Raw genomic sequence first — 18,615 nt, 5'->3', positions numbered from 1 at the left:
TGTGTTTCTCCTGTGTGAGGTGGTGCAGGGTGAGGGAGTGGGGGGAGGGGCAGCCCCTCCTCATGGTAAGCCTCCCATCTTCCCCCTAACCCTCCACTCCCTCAGCCTGGGTTTGCTACTGGTGGTATCAGTCAATCAATCCATCAGTCAATCACTGGTACTTATCGAGCACTTAATATTTATTTATTTATTGAGCACTTATTTATTGAGCAATGTACTGAGCTCCTGGGAAAGTACAATATTAACAGAGTTGGTAGACACATTCCGTGCCCACAGTGAGTTTACAGTGGGTAGACAGACAAGAATACAAATTGAGAACAGCGTGGCTTAGCGGAAAGAGCACGGGCTTGGGAGTCAGAGGACATGGGTTCTAATCCTGATTCCACCACTGGTCAGTTGTATAACCCTGTGCAAATCACTTAAATTCTGTGCCTCGGTTACCTCATCTGTAAAATGAGGATTAAAAATGCGAGCCCCACGTGGGACAACCTCATTACCCTCCATTTACCCCGGTGCTTAGAACAGTGCTTGGCACATAATAAGCACTTAACAAATACCATAATAATAATTATTATTATAATAAATTACAGATATGTACATAAGGGCTGTGGGTGGGTGAATGGCATTCTGGGTAGGATAGGGATGAGGTTTCGATGGCCTGAGGTGCCCCAGCATGTTCTGCTCTGCCTTAAAGCCTTTGGGGTAGGGAGTGAAAGGCACTCCTTGGAGGCAATCAAGCAACACAGTATTTACTGAGTACCTACTGTGAGCAGAGCACTGTACTGAGCACTTGGGAGAATACAATAGAGTCAGAGGCCATGATCCCTGCCCTTATAGACTTTACAGATTAGTGGAAGAGGCAGATGCAGATGATTTACAAACAGGATATAATATAAATAATTTATATTAGTTTCTGTCTCACAAATGATTTACAAACAGGATATAATACAAATCATTAATTTATTTAGTGTCTGCCTCCCTCTCTAGACTAAACTTACTGTGGGCAGGGTTTGTGTCTACCAACTCCGTCGTATCGCATTCTCTCAAGCACTTAGAACAGTGCTGTGCACATAGTAAGCACTCAATAAATACCATTGATGATGATGAAAAAGAGAATGGAAACATGGATGAGTGGTAAATAAGGGCTTATAAAGGAGGGTGTATAAATCGACATGAACGGAAGAGCTGTGGGTACTTATGAAAGCAAAAGTGCTGAGATGACAGTGGGGAAGCTGTTACTTGTGGAGAAGGAAAACTATTACAGGGAAAGCCACTTTGAAGAGGAGGACTTTGACAATAGGGAAAGCTGGGGTCTGGCAGATGCGAATGGGGAGGGAATTCCAGGCGGGAGAGAGGGCACGAGCAAGGGGTTGGAGGTGAGACAGATGGGAATGGGCCAGAGTGGGTAGGTGAGCTTGAAAGGAATGAAGAGTGTGAGCTGGGGTTCGGTGGGAAAAGAAAGCGGATGCGTAAGGAATGGTTAAAACGGGTAAGGAATTTCTTCCTGATGCAGGAGGGCCCTTACTTGCTGGAAGAGCCACGAGGCCTGACTCCCACAGGCTCAAGCTGCAAACACAGGGACCCCAACCCCCATGGGCCCCCTTAGAGAGGATGGGATAGATTGGTATGTGGTGTGGAGAGAGCTTTCTGTAAACCAAACGGAACAGAAAGACTGTGGATCTGGGGTCCTTTCCGTCAGGCTCGGGAGCTCTTAGGTCTGGTCAGGGCCCTTGGGGGAAGGAAAGAGGTTCGAGTCCACCCCCAGGCAGCTGAGGCATTTCACCCTCTAAGCTGGAACCCGGGGAAGCTGGACCTATTGCCCTCACAGCTGGACCCTGGGGCCACCAGCTCCAACGCCTGACATGGACCTGGTCCACCCTTCTGCTCAGCTCTAGGCTGTGTCCCTTTCGAGAAAAAGGAAATGGCTGTCCGTTCCCCTTCCTCCCAACCCCTGGGAGGTTTTCTTCTGGTCTTCTGGTTTTCCTTCCTGTCTGGACTCAAGGCCTCCCCGTTTTCTGGAGGACTGGAGAGGGACCTTCTCCACTGGAAAATGGGGGGCTTGACCAGGTTGTTTCTCCCAACCCCCCCACACTCCACAGCGAAGCCCACTCCCCACTTAAACTCCCTAGCTCTGCAGGCTGGTGAAATCGCACCGGTAAATCAACTCCAGCCTAACCGTCGGTCCCCTCGTTCTCTTCCAATCACGACTAAGGTAGCGAGCGCAACCTTCCTCAACTAGTTTCTATTGGCCCACCGGAGGGAAGCGGGATGGGTTCTGAGGCCGAGTCACCCGGGTGACACGTTCTAGCAATCTCCACGGAACGCGCCCATGCCAAACAAGTCACTTCAGGTGAAGGGAGAAGGTTTCCCGCTTTGGCCGATCGCATCAGCGGGTTTTGACCTCCTGGTGGGAAGTTTCCCCCTCTAGACTGTAAGCTCCTTGTGGACAAAGAATATGTCTACCCACTCTGTTATACTGTACTCTTCCAAAAGCTTAGTAGAGAGCTCTTCATGCAGTGACCCCTTAATAGATACCCCTGATTAATTGATTGAAAGTTTCTGGGGGCCATCATGTGTGGGGGTCCCCACTCGACCAACAAACAGACAAACCTACACCCCTAGACCAATGTACAGAAAATATACTCACATGTATAGACCCAAGCATAAACACAATATGGGCAGATCTACAGACGCCCCCTCGCCCCACAGTCTCACACACCTACCGAAATATAGACACACACACATATACTCAGACACACATCCACATTATTAGAATAATAATCTCACTCCCTTTGCTCGATCCTACCCCACCCCATCCCTGCCCCACAGCACTTGTGTATATATGTACTTATCTATAATTCTATTTATTTATATTAATTCCTGTTTACTTGTTTTGATGTGTATATATCTATAATTCTATTTATTTATATTGATACTATTGATGCCTGTTTACTTACTTTGATTTCTTTCTCCCCGCTTCTAGCCTGTAAACCCGCTGCGGGCAGGGATTGGCTCTATTGCTGAATTGTACTTTCCAAGCGCTTAGTACAGTGCTCTGCACACAGTAAGGGCTCGATGAATACGATTGAATGAATGAATGAATGAATTAGAAGAAGATAGTAACGGTATTTATTGAACTCCACCTGGGTGCAGCACACTGTCCTAAGAGCTTCGGGAAGAACAACTGAGAGACCCAACCTCTGCCCAAGAAGAGTGGAAACATGAGGGACAAAGACGTCAAAATATTCATCGATAGAGCGATCGGATCAATGATTGAACGTACAGTTGACTAAGCATATGCTTAGAGAAGCAGCGTGGTTTAGCGGAAGGAGCACGGGCTTGGGAGTCAGAGGTCGTGGGTTCTAATCCCGACTCCGCCACTTGTCAGCTGTGTGACTCTGGGCAAGTCACTTCACTTCTCTGTGCCTCAGTGACCTCATCTGTAAAAGGGAGATGAAGACTGAGAGCCCCATGTGGGACAACCTGGTTACCCTGTATCTACGCCAGCGCTTAGAAAGGTGCTTGGCACATAGTAAGCGCTTAACAAATAGCAGCGTTATTATTATTAAGTGTGTGGTAATAGTTAAGTACAGGGGTGCTAGAGGTAGCTGTAACAAGACCACCTTCACACCCAAATTTCTACCCACACACACCCGAGGGGGAACTGGGGTTCTGAATTCATTCATTCATTCAATAGTATTTATTGAGCGCTTACTATGTGCAGAGCACTGTACTAAGCGCTTGGGATGAACAAGTTGGCAACAGATAGAGACAGTCCCTGCCGTTTGACGGGCTTACAGTCTAATCGGGGGAGATGGACAGACAAGAACAATGGCAATAAATAGAGTCAAGAAGCCAGGGCTTCTAGTGTGGAAGGCACGGTGAGAGTGGGGAAGGGTCCCGGGGTTGGGGAGTGGTTGGCCCTGGACTCCCGGGTCCCTCCCCCGGAGAGGGCAGGGTTAAAGTTTCGGCACCTCCCTCTGCCCCCTTCCCCCTCCCCCCCGCCCCCGGCTCTTCCTGTCCCGGCCCGAGGTTGCGACACGGCCTGGCCCGTCCCAACCCCCAGCTCCGCCCGCCAGTCCCGGCTCCCCAACTCCGTCGATCCCCGGCTCCCGCTCCCCACCGATCCCCGGGACCCCCGGGTTCCGGGACCCCCGCTCCCCGGAACGCCCGGTCCTGGAGTGTCCTCTCTGGACTCGGTCACCACCGCCCCCACCCTGAGCCCCATGGGGGAGTGAAGACCCGGCCCGGGCCGAGGACATGGGCCGACCCGGCCCGTCCGGCCCGCTGGTGAGTGGGGAGGGGGGCGCAGGCCAGGGGAAAGCGGGGCTGGGGGCGGGGTGGGGGTGGTGAGAACGGAGGGCGGGAGTCGGGCCGGTGGGCCGGGGGAGGGAAGGGGGAGGGCCAGTTCTGGGAGACGGGGAGGACCCCAGGGGACAGGAGAGACTCAGGTCTAAGGGCCAGGCAGCAGCTGGTCAAGCCGGGGGAGGGGAGGGCTGAGGAAGAGGTGTCAAGGGCGGGGGGCTCTGGCTTAGCTGGGGGGCAGCGGAGGCAGGAGGGGTTCCCTGACCCGGGCCAGGGAGAAAGAGGAGTGGCCTCTTCCCCTCCTGATTCCTTAGGGTCACTACCCCCGTGGTCTGGGGGGAGAGAGAGAGAGAGTGTGTGTGTGTGTGGGGGGGGGGCCTATGTTGCTCCCTGGGAACATGGCAGCTGTGTCCCATCCTCTACCCCCACACCCAGCTCCCCCATCCTCCCCCTTCCCTAGGTTTCTCTCTTCTGTTTTTGAGGAAGTTGAGTTGTTTTGGACTCCAGAAAATGTTCCTCCCTCTCCCCTTAGCTGCCCCCCAGACTCCCTGTTGGGTGCTGGCTCCAGTCAGGGCCCTCTGACCTCCTCTCCTTTCTCCTTCCTGTAGTCCCCTGTCCCTTCCCTCCTGTCGCCCTCCTTCTCCTTTCTTATCTACCGTGGTGTAATGGTTTAATGGAAAGAGCAGGGGACTTGGGAGTCTTTCTAGGCCAGCACTGACCCTGGCCTGCTGCGAGACCCTGGGATGGGCCCTGAATCTCTCCGGGCCTCAGTTTTCCCATCTGTAAAATGGGCAGATCGAAACTGGGATAAATAGTCTATATGGTGATTTGGGAAGTTCTGCTCCCTGGTGATTCCCCTGCTGATCAGAGTGACCTCTTGGCTTCTTCCCCCCACAGTTCGGCCCGAGCCACCTCTGAGCTTGGGAATCTTACGGGCTCGCTGTGGGCCGGGAATGTGTCTGTTTATTCTTATTGTACTTTCCCAAGCACTTAGTACAGTTCTCTGCACAGTAAGTGCTCAGTAACTACGACTGACTGACAGGTGGCCTTGGGACCCTAGGTTGGGGGTAAGGTGTGGAACGGCTTCAGGTGAGCACCCTGGCCTTGAGCACAAGGCGGTGTGGGTAGTGTGCCTCCTCTCCCCACCTCCTTCCTGCCCTTCCCCAGTCCCTGCTGGCCTCTCTGCTTCCTCCCTTCCTTCCCATCACTCCCACTCAAGCCAAGTGTGTCAGCTGTCCCCAGACTTTCCCCGGAGACTTCCTGGGCCGGCCCTGCCCCCTCCCTCCCATCCTTGCCAGAAGACACAGTAGGGAAAATCAACCCCCAACACCCTGAGCTGTTCCCCACCCACCCACCCCCTAATAAGAACTGCCTCATCCCACTCCTTCCCCTCCAACTGAGGACTCTGCCCCCTGTAACATCCAAGGATGTTTGGATTAGGGTAAAGTGAGGGGCCAGAACCAAAGAGGAGAGTAGAGAGCAGTTCCTCAGAAATAGCCCGGCTTCTCCCCTCCTCCCCTCTTTCACTGCCATCTTCAGCCCCTCCCTCTCTTCTGGCTCTTCCGGCTCGTCCATCTCCATCTTCCCTGACCTAAATGTGCCTTTTCCAGATTCCACCATCCCCTCCAGTTATGGCCCATCTCCCTGCTCGCATCCAAACTCCTCCCACAAGCGGGGTCCGCTTCCTTTCCTCCAGCTCCCTTCCCAACCCCCTGAAATCTGGATTTTGCCCTGTCCTTCCATTGAGATTGCTCTCTCCAAGGTCTCCAGTGACCGCCTCGTGGCCAGTACGATGGACTCGCTTCTAACCCAATCCCCTACCACCTTTTACTTTGCTGACTACCCCTTCCCTCCCTGGATACTCTCCCCGTTTTCATTTCACCAGTCTGGCTCTCTGTTTCTCCTCCGGCCTCTCTGACCACTCTTTCTCAGTCTCCTTCACTGGCTCCCCTAACTCCCTAACTGTGGACATCCCCCAAGTCTCTGGCCTGGGTCCCCTCCTCTTCTCTCTTGGGGAGTTCATCTGCTCCTGTGGCTTCTGCTACCACCTGTACGCGGGTGACTCCCACATCAACCTCCCCAACCCGACCGACCTCTCACCTGCTCTACAACCTCATATTTCCTCCTGAATCTGCAATGTCTCCACCTGCGTGTCTCGCAGACATCTTAAACCCAATGTGCCTAAGACCAAACTCCCTGTCTTCCCTCCTAAGCCGCTTCCTCCTCAGTGAATTAATCGAAAGAATATACTGAGCCCCTACTGTGTGAAGAGCACTGTGCTAAGTGCTTGGGACCGTTCAATTGACTCAGATGCAATATCTGCCCTTAAGTAATTTACAGTCTAAATGGAGAACTGCTCCCCCAACACCCTGAGCTGTTCCCCGCCCACCCACCCCCTAATAAGAACTGCCTCATCCCACTCCTTACTTCTCCTCCAACCCAGGACTCTTCCCCCTTTAATAGTATTTATGGAGCATTTGCTGTGTGCAGAGCACTGTACTAATGTACACTATAACAGACACATTCCCTGCCCACAGTGAGCTTTCAGTCTAGAGATGGAGGTAAGACACAAGCCATTCACTAACTGTGATTGCTGAAAGCATGTAGAATACGTAGATAAATAAATCAGGGTAAATTAAACCAAGTCGAGAATAGGAACAAGTGGTGGAAGTGTATCCATAAAATTGCTGAAGAGGAGCTGATGGATGGAAACATCTGGTTAAATCAAGCCTTAATCTTGGCAATCTTAGTTTTCCTATCACAATCAACACTTCCCTGCCCCTCCAAGCATTCACCATCAGTGACATTTTTGATTCCTTCCCATCTTTTGCTTCTCTCCTTCAGGCTGTCACCAAATCATGCCGATTTTTCCTTTAAAGACCCTCCCCATCCTTTCTACTTTGGACCTCTCAACTGTAAGCTCCTTGTGGGTTGGGAGCATATCTATCAACTCTGATGTAATGTACTCTCCTAAGCGCTTAGTTCACTGCTCTGCACAGTAAGCGTTCAATATAATACCATTGACTGATTGATTTGGTCCAAGTCCTGACACCTTCCTTCTCTTTCCAGCTGGGTCTCAGAAGCAGCCTCTTCACTTGTCTCTCAGCCTTCAGCCTCTCCTCTCTCCATTCTTTCCTCAGCTCTCAACCAAAATTTCCTTCAGAATATATTGCTTCCCACCAATGGCCTCATTTCTTCTTGTATCAGATAATAGTAATGGTGGTATTTGTTAAGTGGTAACTAGGTGCCAAGCACTGTACTAAGCGCCGGGGTAGACCCAAGATAATTGTGTCCGACACAGTCCTTTTCCTATATGGGCTCACAGTCTAAATGGGAGGGAGAGTAGACATTTAATCCCCATTTTACAGGTGAGGAAGCTGAGGCACAGAGAAGTTAAGTGACTAGCTGAAGATCACAGAGCAAGCAAGTGGTAGTCAGGATTAGAATCCAGGTCCCCGGGCTCGTTCCATTAGACCACGCTATTTCTCAGGTCATTCATTGGATTCACTCAGCTTCCCCCTCCCCCACAAGTCTTCCCCTTCCCTGTCCGCTCTCTGCTCCTTCTCCATCCCAGCTCGCACACTTCACCACCCCCCTACTAAACCTCCTAATTGTCTCTCACTCTCAACTCTTCCATCTCCAACCCCTCCCTGCTGCCTGGAGCTCTCTCTCCCCTCAAATCCACCAGACCCCCATCCCTCCCAACCTTCAGTCTCTAGAAAATATTCCAGTGGACCTTCCCTGGTAGATCATCTCTCTTTTTGATCATTCTATCCCCTCTGGTCCCTCAGAAAGATGATTGTTTATTTTTTTGCCATGTTTACTTCTACTCCTTTATTGTTTTGTCTATTATATGTCTGCTAACAGTGTGCACCATTTCTTCTTCTCCCCTTGGACTAAAAACCAGCATTCATTCATTCATTCGTATTTATTGTGCACTTACTGTGCGCAGACCACTGTACTAAGCACTTGGAAAGTACAATTCAGCAACAGATAGAGACAATCCCTACCCAACAATGGGCTCACGGTCTAGAAGGAGGAGGCAGAAAACAAATAAAACAAGTAGACAGGCATCACTACCATCAAAATAGATAAAATAGAACCATAGATAAATGTAACCAGGGACCACCCTTAGTCCCCAGACCCCCTTCACCTGCCCCCTCAGAAGCTACAGCCTTGTTTTGTGTTCCCAAGTGTCCAGTACAGTCCTCTGGACACAGTAGGCACCTGGTAGAAATAGCGGTGGTAGTCATCATAGCAGTAGTCATAGTAGAGCTTGTTGTTGTAGAAGTAGTCATCATCGTAGTAATAATATTCATCCAACCGCATTTATTGAGCACTTACTGTGTGCAAAACCCTGTATGAAGTGCTTGGGGGAGTATAATATAACCATAAACAGACAAATTCCCTCCCCACAACGAGTTTACAGTCCAATCATCGGACTAGTCGTCATCATGGTAGTAGTAATCATTTTTATTAAGTGCTTACTGTATGCAGAGCACTGTACTAATCTCTGGAAATTACACCCAGATCCTGTTCTTTGAGGGGTTCACAGTCTTTGAATTTAGGTACTGTAGTGGAGGGGAGGACTGGCGACAGACACAACTGGGACAGTGAAACACCGAAACATTAAAACGGCAAATATTAAAATCTAGTTCATGACTCTGCACTCCATTAGTGCCCAGGGCAGTGCGGTTAAAAGTGAAGGGGGAGGAGAAAGGATGCGGGGGAGGGAAAGTTGTCAGGAGGGGCTGGATCCTGTGGGAAGATGGACTTGTCCCACTCATTTGGCCAAAGTGCAGAAGGGAACATCAGGGGAACAGGGGAAGGGCTGGGCCTGGACTTGGAATGGTTAGTTTGCTGGCTGAGCTCAGGACCGCCCCCTTTCCCCCACAGAGCCCCCCGAGATCTGCCGCTCTCAGACTTCCCTCCACTCCTTCCCCCGACTCCCCTCCCCCACCCCCGTGCCACAGGAAGTCACACCTCCTTGCTAGCTCTCATCCGGAAACTGTGGGGGACTTGGGGGGCGAGGAGGGGGCAACTGGAGTTGCACCCCCATCTAGGGGAGGGGCAGGGGGCACCAAGGGGCTCTTGGGTGGGATGGAGTCGTCCGGTGGTATGGACGCAGTGTAGGGAGGTTGTGAAGTTGGACGGGCAGGGGGAGCAACAAGGAGAGGTCAGCACTCTGATTGACAGGAAGCTGGGGGTCAAGGGAGACTTCCCTTCCAAAATGGGGTGGGGTGGGGGGAGCACGCGGGGAGCCCAGTTAACTCTTTCCTACTTAGAGTGTTTGTGTATGTGTATGTGTTCGGGGGGGAAGTCCAGCTGGGAGTCTGGGTCTGGGGGAAGGGGATTCAAGAGCTCCTGGAAGTTTCTGAGGGGGCAGGAGAAGAAGCTGGGGAGCCTTGTCAGGTGGGCTCAGTCACCACCCCTGCTGCCCCAGCTCAGGAGACTTGGGGGAGCTCTCTCCCAACTGCAGACCTGGGGGAGCCGTGCCCCAGTGCGCCTGCCCTGCGCACCCGCCCCACGCACCCCGCTCCACACCCCTCCCCGGGCCCTGAGTCACGGGGCGGAGCTGCTGGGAAGAGATTTCCCTTTCCCGGACGCGCTTGCACGGACGGACGGGATTAACCCCCTGGACACCGGAGGCCAGCTTCTCCTCCCTCCCCCGCCCCGGCCTCCGGCTTCAACCCCTCACCGGGGCAGGAGGAAGAGGGTTGGCCTGGCCTCTTCTCGTGCCTCCGGGTCACTCCGGGGAGGACGGGGCCGGCCTTGTGGTCCGCCGGGTTGGGATTCTGGACTCCGTCCCGAGCTTGACCCGATGGGGCCGTGGGATTCCTCTCCAGATGCTGTTGGGCCTGGTGCTGCTGCTGGCGGGGCTCCCCCGGCCCGGGGCTCAGGTGTTGGAGACCGGCCTGAAGTGCCCCAAAGGGAAGTATCCCTCAGGTAACAACACCTTCTGCTGCACCAAGTGTCACAAAGGTAGGAGACGACTGCCGCGCCGCTCACCCGCCTGCTCGCCCTCTGCCACACACAGTTGCATGCCACACCAGAGGCCTGTGCGGGCAAGGATCATAGCCTTTCCTGACAATTTCCCAGTTCCCAGCCCAGTAGGTGCCCAGTTCGGTGCCCTGACAATAATTATGGTACTTGTTAAGCGCTTCTATTTGTCAAGCACTTGCTCTAAGCTCTGGGGTAATAATAACAATAATACTTATGGTATTTGTTAAGCACTCATTGTGTGCCAGACACCGTACTAAGTGCTGGTGTAGATACAAGCCAATTGGTTGAACACAGTCCCTGTCCACACTCTTAATTCCCATTTTACAGATGAGGTAACTGAGGCCCAGAGAAGTGAATTGACTTTTTCAGGGTCATGCAGTAGACATGTGGCAGAGTCAAGATTAGAGCCCAGGTCCTTCTGACCCCTGGCCCCGTGCCCTATCCACTAAGCCACACTGCTTCTGCACCCAGCAAGCATCCACTACAGTGCTTCCCCTTTAGACTGAGAGCTCGCTGTGGTCAGGGAAAGTGTCTACCAACTCTTTTATATTGTTATATTGTACTCTCCCAAACATTCAGGGCGGTGTTGTGCACACAATAAGCAGTCAATAAATATGATTGATTGCATACAGTAAGAGCCCAGCCCAGCACCCTGCTTGCAGTAGGTGCCCAGTACAGTAATCTGCAAATACCAGTGACCCAGAATAGTGGTCTGTACAAAGTAAGCACCTAGTACGGTGATCACAGTCAAGTAATCAGTGGTATTTGAGGGTTTACTGTACGCAGAGCACTAGGCCAAGTGTTTGGCAGAGTACAATACACTAAACTAGGGGATCACAATCCCTGCCCTCAGGGAGCTTACAGTCTATTGAGAAGCAGTGTGGCTTAGTGGAAAGAACATGGGCTTGGCAGCCAGAGGTCGTGGGTTCTAATCGCAGCTCCACCACTTGTCAGCTGTGTGTCTTTGGGCAAGTCACTTAACTAGGCTGTGCCTCAGTCACCTCATCTTTAAAAGGGAGCTTAAAGACTGTGAGCCCCACATAGGACAACCTGATAACCTTGTATCTAAACCGGCGCTTAGAACAGTGCTTGGCACATAGTAAGTGCTTAAAAAATATCATTATTATTATTATTGGCATACAGCAGGCACCTAGTACAGACCCTGTACTTAGTATATGCCCAGTCCACTACTCTGTCCCTGGAATTGATGCCTTGTTTCGGGCTCCCTGGCACCCCTCTTTTGTTTATTCCCATTCCCCAGCCTTTGGGAGGGGTCTCTTCTCCTCCTGACACCTGCCAAAGATCTGCCCTAAAGACCCACTGCCCACTTTCCCTCCCAGCCTCCTCCCCATCCACCACCCGTTCTTGCTTATGCCATGACTCCCCCCTGGCAGGGACGTATCTGGTGGCCAAGTGCCCCGAGCCTGGCCGGGAGTCAAACTGCCAGGTCTGTGCCCAAGGGACCTACACTGCCATCGAGAACTTCTCTAATAACTGCCTCAGCTGCCAGCGCTGCCGTAAGGGTGAGCCCGGGGCCGGGGCCTGAGGTTGGGGGGCGGGATATCTGTAATTTTATATATTTGTATTAATTTCCGTCTCCCCGCTCGCCAGACTGTGAGCTCGTTGTGGGCAGGGAATGTCACTGTTTATTGTTGCACTGTACTCTCCCAAGCGCTTAGTTCAGTGCTCTGCACACATTAAATGCTTAATAAATTAATATAAATAAATAGAGAAGCAGCGTGGCTCAGTGGAAAAGAGCTCGGGCTTGAGAGTCAGAGGTCATGAGTTCGAATCCCAGCTCCGCCACTTGTCAGCTGTGTGACTGTGGGCAAGTCACTTCACTTCTCTGTGCCTCAGTTACCTCATCTGTAAAATGGGGCTTAACTGTGAGCCTCACGTGGGACAACCTGATTACCCTGTATCTACCCCAGTGCTTAGAACAGTGCTCGGCACATAGTAAGCGCTTAACAAATACCAACATTATTATTATTATTATTATTATTATTATTATTATTAATAAATATGATCGAATGCGGGTCGACCGGATGAGGTGAAAGCCCTCCACTGGCCAACTGATAGGACTGTCCTGGGTGGGCTGGGGGAGTGGGAGGTAGAACTAGGCATATTTTCGTTACCCTATTTATTTTGTTAATGAATTGTACATCGCCATGATTCTATTTATTTGCCATTGTTTTTACGAGATGTTCTTCCCCTTGACGCTGTTTAGTGCCATTGTTCTTGTCTGTCCGTCTCCCCCGATTAGACTGTAAGCCCGTCAAACGGCAGGGACTGTCTCTATCTGTTGCCGACTTGTTCATCCCAAGCGCTTAGTACAGTGTTCTGCACATAGTAAGCGCTCAATAAATACTATTGAATGAATGAACTAGGCCAGGGTCTGCTCTCCTCCAGAGGCCACCGCAGGGGGTGGGAGTGGATGGGTTGGGGCGGGGGTGGCGTGAGGGTGGGACAGGACTCTTATATGACATTGGTGCCCTGCTGTTTGCTCCCCGGCCTGCCATCGTTGGCCCGTCGTCATTCCCTGCCAGAGCTGGGGCAGGTGGAGAAGTTGCCATGCACGCCTGATAGGAACACGGAGTGTGGCTGCCAGGAGAACCAGTACCGCCTGGGCAGGGACCATACCTTCCGTTGCCGTAACTGCAGCCTCTGCCTCAATGGCAGCATTCTCCACCAGTGTGAGTGCACGGCCCGGTCCCCATCCTCTCCGGTCACACAAACCCTGCCCGGGAATGAACTCTCCCTCCCCATCCTTCTTGCAATGGATTCCTTCACCCTTCCTGAGAATGGACTCTTCCTCCATCCCCTCGACCCCCCTTACCAATGGGGAATGGACTCCGCTCTTCCCCAGTGGACTTTCCCTCCCCCTGCTTAGGGAATGGCCATCTCCCACTTCAGTGGACCTCTTCCTCCTCCTCCCAGCGAGAGAATGTATTTTTCTCCCCTGAACTATCCCTCCCCATCCAAGGAATGGACTCTCCCTCTTCTCCTCCCACTGGAAATGGTCAACCCCTTTTCCCCTACCCAGGGAATGGAGTCTTCCCCTACCCAATCATGAGAAGTGAGCTCTCCTGCTCCTCACCCCCTTGCTATCCAATGGGACCACCCTTCCCAGTTTAGTATGACCACCACCAACACCACCCCCGGCAACTCCAGTTGGGATCCTGACCTCCTCACTAACTCCAGGCTGATCTCCCCCTTTCTCTTCTTCCCAGGTGTGGAGAACCGGGATGCTGTGTGTCTCTGCAACCCGGGGTTCTTTCTGAAGGAAAATAAGTGTTACCCCTGCCACCAGTGAGTAATCCCCTAGCCTCTGCCCCAAATGCTGGAACTTTTTTTTTTTTAATGGTATTTGTTGAGTCCAGCCTATGTGCCAGGCACTATATCAACTGCTGAAGTAGATACAAGATCATCAGGTTGGACACAGTCCATGTCCCACATGGGACTCAAAATCTTAATCCTCATTTTACAGGGGAGGGAATTGAGGCACAGAGAAGTGAAATGACTTGCTCAAGATCACTCAGCAGACAAGTGAAGGAGCTGGGACTAGAACCCAGGTCCTCTTGACTCCCAGGCCCTTGCTCTATCCACTAGGTCATGCTGCTTCTCATCTGACTTCATCTGGAAAGTAGAAAAGGGAAGTCTCAGGGAGGGGGACTGGGGTGTCCTCTGGCCCTCCCTTGGGAGAAAGTAGGAATGGGAATGGCAAGTGTATCAAACACTTGGGAAAATGCAACAGAATCCCATAGTTAGGAATGAAAGGATGGAAATAAAGGTTAGGTTCAAAAGATTCCATTTATGTAGAGCAAATAAATAGATGATCCATATGCTGACGTGACTGATGAGATGCCATACGGTGCTCTATACACAGTAAGCGCTCAGTAGACATCATTGATTGATTGATTGATTGGAGGGGATCAATCAGGGAAGGCCTCTGGGAGGTTTTGAAGGCAAGGAGGGAGTCCTAGGAAGGGTGTGAGTGAGGGGTTGGGAGAGTCGAGAGCGATGGACAGTGAAGAGCTGATCTTGGGAGGACCGAAGAGGGTTAGCTGGGATAGAGAGGGAGCAGAGCGAACAGGGAAAGGTGAAGCAGCAGGTGAGGAAACTTAAAACCCATGAGGGGAAGGAATTTTGCTTTAGCTGAAATGTGGAGTCGCTGAAGGAGATTGCAGACTGGATGAGGCCCATGCCTTGCTCTTCTGCTTGGAATCTCCTCCTCTCGACATGTTTGATACTCCCATTAGGGCGAAAGCTCCACACATATTAGGCTCTCAGTACAGAACTCTGTGCCCAATAAAATACCGTACTCTAGGCACTCTGGTGCTCAGTACTGTGCTGTTCCCCCATTAGGAAGCTTAGTACACTGCTCTGCACCTTATTCATTACTCTGCGCCTGAAGGCGCTCAGTACAGTTCACTGTTCATAAGAGATGCTCAGTCAGTGTCAGTGGTAATGATAATTGTTTTATTCTGATGGGGATTCTGGGAAGATGATGTGGGCAGCTGAATATAGGCTAAACTGAGGAGGGCCCTGGGAGTTGTCTCTGCCTTGGATACCCTGTCCCCATCTAACTCTCCCGCCCTCCTTCTGCTTAGAGCAGGATACCTCCCCCCTCCCCTTTCTCCCCTTTCTTCCCTTCCTCCTTCTCACCCCTTTAGTTCCCTACCTCCCCTCCCCCCACAGCTCCAGTTCTGCCCCTGGCCTGCTGTGTGACCTCGGACAAGTCACTCAACCTCTCTGGGTCTCAGTTTCCCCTTCCCACCCAGAGATGTTATGGGGACAAAATGAACGTTAAAGTGCTCTGGGAAGAAAGAAGCACAAAACAGCTTCAAGGAGTTCTTTATTTTTTTCCACTTCCAGGCACCTTAAGGGCCTGTCACTTTCCTGTCCCGGACCCTACTGCTGAGGTCACAGCTGCTCAAGAGTGACCCCTTCACCATGGCTTTTTGGTTATTGCAATGGACCCCCACCCCTTCCTGTTGGGCTACAAGACCTCAGTGGAGGCTTGCTGGGAATGCTCCCCCTCCCACACTACACCCTAAGAGGGGGGTCCTTTTCTCCCTCCCCACCAACCCTGTCTCTTCTCTTCCAGCTGTGAGGATGACCCCGACTGCAAGAAATTCTGCCCCAATAGTTCTTCACCCATCCAAGGGTTGGAGCCAGGTGAGATCTAGCGAGGAACCCACCTCCCCCTTGGCCCCCAGACCCTCACCCCATCTTCCCCAACTCTTCTGAGACCACCTCCTTCCTCTCATCTCCTAGACAATAGTGCCGTGCTCATGCCCTTGGTGATCTTCCTGAGTTTGTGCTGTTTCTTCCTCGTCCTCGTCGGGCTTGCCTGGCACTTCCAGCCCCTCAAGTCCAAGCTGACCTATCTGGCTGGTGAGGAGGGGGTGCCCCAGCCCCTCATGTGCACCCCTGATCTGGGCACTACCATCCCCTGAAGGGGGGCGGGGAGGGAGGGTCAAGGTGTCCCCTCCTATGGCCTGGACCAGTGCCGGGCAGGACCCCTCTTTCTGGCTGGCCTTCATAGCTCCAACCAGCTTTGTGCTGGCCTGATCTAGGGCTCTTGGCCCCTCGGAGCTGGGGGGGTGCTGGGGGAGCTGGGTCTGCAAGTTTTGCAGCCCCTGGGGACTGATAGGCGCTGGGGCGAGTTACCACAGGCCCCCTGAGGGAGAGGAAGTGAAATTCGTGACTTTTCATTTCTGCTTTCCATTTCCAGTGAAGAGAATGCCGCCAACCCCCAGAGAGGTGAGAGAGGCCCCTTCCCAGCCCCCGGGATCCCGCCCTCGGAGCATTATCCGGGGTGGGAAGCTCCTCCCACCACCCCACTAAGCCATAAACAGCAGTGGGAAACCCTCCCTTCTCTCTCTTCCCTCTTCTCCGTCCCCGGGGCGGGAAAGTGCGTGACTCTGCCCCCTCCTCTTCTAGCCAACCGGAGTGCAGATCGTGTCCACGCCTCCGTCCCTGAGCCCCGCCTCCGCCCCAGCCCTCGTCCCCAGCGATTGGCCGCCAGAGCGAGTGGGTAGGCCCCCGTGGAGCATCGAGGAAGTCCCTCCCCACCCGCCTGCCTCCGCTGCCACCCTCACTCCTGCCCTCGTCCAGGCTTTGCCTAACTGCCTCAACGTCCTCCGCCCGGACAGTGAGTGCCTGACCCCGCGCCTGGCACACGTGTTGGGGGGAAGGGACGGGTCACCCACAGGGAGGGGGCAGGGACCTCCCCCTGCCCGTCAGCTTGGGTCGGGCCCGCCCTTCACACCTTCACGCCCTCGACATGTTCTCTACTCCTCCTCTTCCTCCTCCTCCCTGCTTCCCCTCGCTCCCAGACCCGGCGGTGCTGTACGCGGTGGTGGACGGCGTCCCGCCCTCGCGCTGGAAGGAGTTCATGCGGCGTCTGGGCCTGACGGAGTACGAGATCGAGCGCCTCGAGCTGCAGAACGGCCGCTGCCTACGCGAGGCGCATTACAGCATGCTGACGACCTGGCGCCAGCGCGCGCCCCGCAATGAGGCCACGCTGGAGCTGCTCGGCCGCACGCTTACCGAAATGGACCTGCGTGGCTGCCTGGAGGACATCCAGGAGACCCTGGCCCGAGGCCACGCCCCCTACGTCCCGCTGTCCCTGCCCCCACGGTGAGGCCTGGCTCGCCATCATGAAGACTGCCCGGCGCTGGGGGCCCTCCCCCGCCACACCGACCCGGGGTCACGTGTTGCTCCTGCGGGGTTAGGGGCCAGCGCCGGGCCTAGGCCCGTGAACCGGAGGCCGGACACCACGATGTCACGCCCGGGGGTCGGGGGGCCACTGTCGGATTGGTGAGTGGCAGAGGCCCGAAAGAGCCCCTCCCTCTCCCATCTGGATGTGTGAGTGGGGAGGGGGCATTCGGGCCGCCACTGAGCGCCTGCCCATCCTCCCGCCTGACCGCCCGCCTGTTCACCCGCCCACCCTGCACCGCGGGCCGGGCCCGGCCCTTCAATTCTTTGTACACTACCTGGGGCGGGCTCCTCGCCGGCTCTCCCGCCCGGGACCTCACCTGTAAATACACTAAACGCTCAGATTAAAGCTCAGACTATCGGACCAGCCCCCCTTTTGCACTGGGCCCCCATGGGGGAGGGCCGAGGGTCGGGCCCTAGGGCCTGAGATCCTGATTGGCTGATGACCCGGTCATGCCACCTTCACCCACTCCTTCCACTGGCCTGGGCACAGTCACCCCCCACTTCCTGCCAGGCTCGTTCCACAGTCTCAGCTCTCTTCCCGACAGCCCTGCTGCCTGCGGCAGGATCGCCCACTCTCTTCCGCCCCCTTCACACGACCTTAAACTCCTCGAGGGAAGGGATCGCACGTACTTTTATCGTACGTTTACGGGCAGTCGAAATCCAGCACTTTGCCCCAGCAGGCATCCAGAAGGTGCTCAGCGAATACTGATGTTGATGGGGGTCAGCCTCCATAGGGCTCAATCAATCAATCAATTAATCTGACTCACTTCCAGTATGCACAGCTGCGGCCTGACCCTTCCTACTCCTCTACCCAGAACAGCCGACAATTTACAATTCGATGCCGTAGTTGTGCCACCGATCAGAATTTATCCCTTATTTTTGCACTGTCCCTGGGTGTACTCTGCTCCCCACGCCCCAACCCCAGTCCTGCTGACCTTCCCATCAAATCTCTCCATCAAATCTCACCCTCCTCCTCCAAAACTCTTCTAAAAAACACACCCCTCTGCCAGGAGGGCTTTCCAGAGAGAACTCTCCAGGATGTTCCAATTAACCCCGCAGCTCTTGGATCTAGCGCTGAGGCACACACTCTTCCGTTTCAGCTCTTGGCTTTGGGGACATCTCGACGTCGCTCCGTCCGTTTCAGCTTTCGCAAGTCCGGTCCCAGTTTAACAGCCGGTACCACGCGCGGCGTCAGGCCGGGCGGTGCTGACCGCTGCTGGCCCCCCCCATTGCTCCGGGGACAAACTTCGTCCCCCCCCTTGTTCGGCCCGCCCCCGTTCTTCACTGCACGGGAGCCCGGCGACTTTTCCATCCCGCTTTATCCCGGCCCCAGGCCGGGGGAGTGTACATGGTACAGAAATATACAGCGTTGGCTCCAGCCGAGGCACGCGGGAGGGAGGCGGGCCCTCCGGGCCTCCATCCGGCTGGACGTCGAGCGGGCCGTCGAGAGGGCTACACCTCCCTGGAGAGAGAGACGGAGAGAGAAACAAAGGTCAGCGGGCCATAACGAAGGGACGACGGTCACAGTGTCTGACGCGGAAGTCAAAATGTCCGCGATGCTGGAGGTGTGTGGGGGGGTGG

The 18,615-nt window shown here is 53.8% G+C and overlaps 1 protein-coding gene across 2 annotated transcripts; it reads left to right on the top strand.

Moving 5' to 3' along the window:
• Positions 1-4,025: 4,025 nt before the first annotated feature.
• On the top strand, positions 4,026-17,395 carry TNFRSF1A (TNF receptor superfamily member 1A). Of its 2 annotated transcripts, XM_029054481.2 has the most exons (10): positions 4,028-4,290; positions 10,152-10,287; positions 11,703-11,831; positions 12,855-13,001; positions 13,539-13,617; positions 15,416-15,486; positions 15,586-15,705; positions 16,046-16,074; positions 16,255-16,465; positions 16,650-17,395. In XM_029054481.2, exons 1-10 carry the CDS (start codon positions 4,261-4,263, stop codon positions 16,955-16,957), a joined length of 1,260 nt encoding a protein of 419 aa, XP_028910314.1. In that variant the 5' UTR covers positions 4,028-4,260; the 3' UTR covers positions 16,958-17,395. The 2 variants fall into 2 exon arrangements, with proteins under 2 accessions (XP_028910315.1, XP_028910314.1); XM_029054482.2 differs by lacking the exon at positions 11,703-11,831 and having other exon boundaries at positions 4,026-4,290.
• The last annotated feature ends 1,220 nt before the right edge of the window (positions 17,396-18,615 follow it).

Source organism: Ornithorhynchus anatinus, chromosome X4 (assembly GCF_004115215.2).
Source record: "Ornithorhynchus anatinus isolate Pmale09 chromosome X4, mOrnAna1.pri.v4, whole genome shotgun sequence".
NCBI classification, from domain to species: Eukaryota; Metazoa; Chordata; class Mammalia; order Monotremata; family Ornithorhynchidae; genus Ornithorhynchus; species Ornithorhynchus anatinus.
This window is presented reverse-complemented; position numbering and strand designations above follow the sequence as displayed.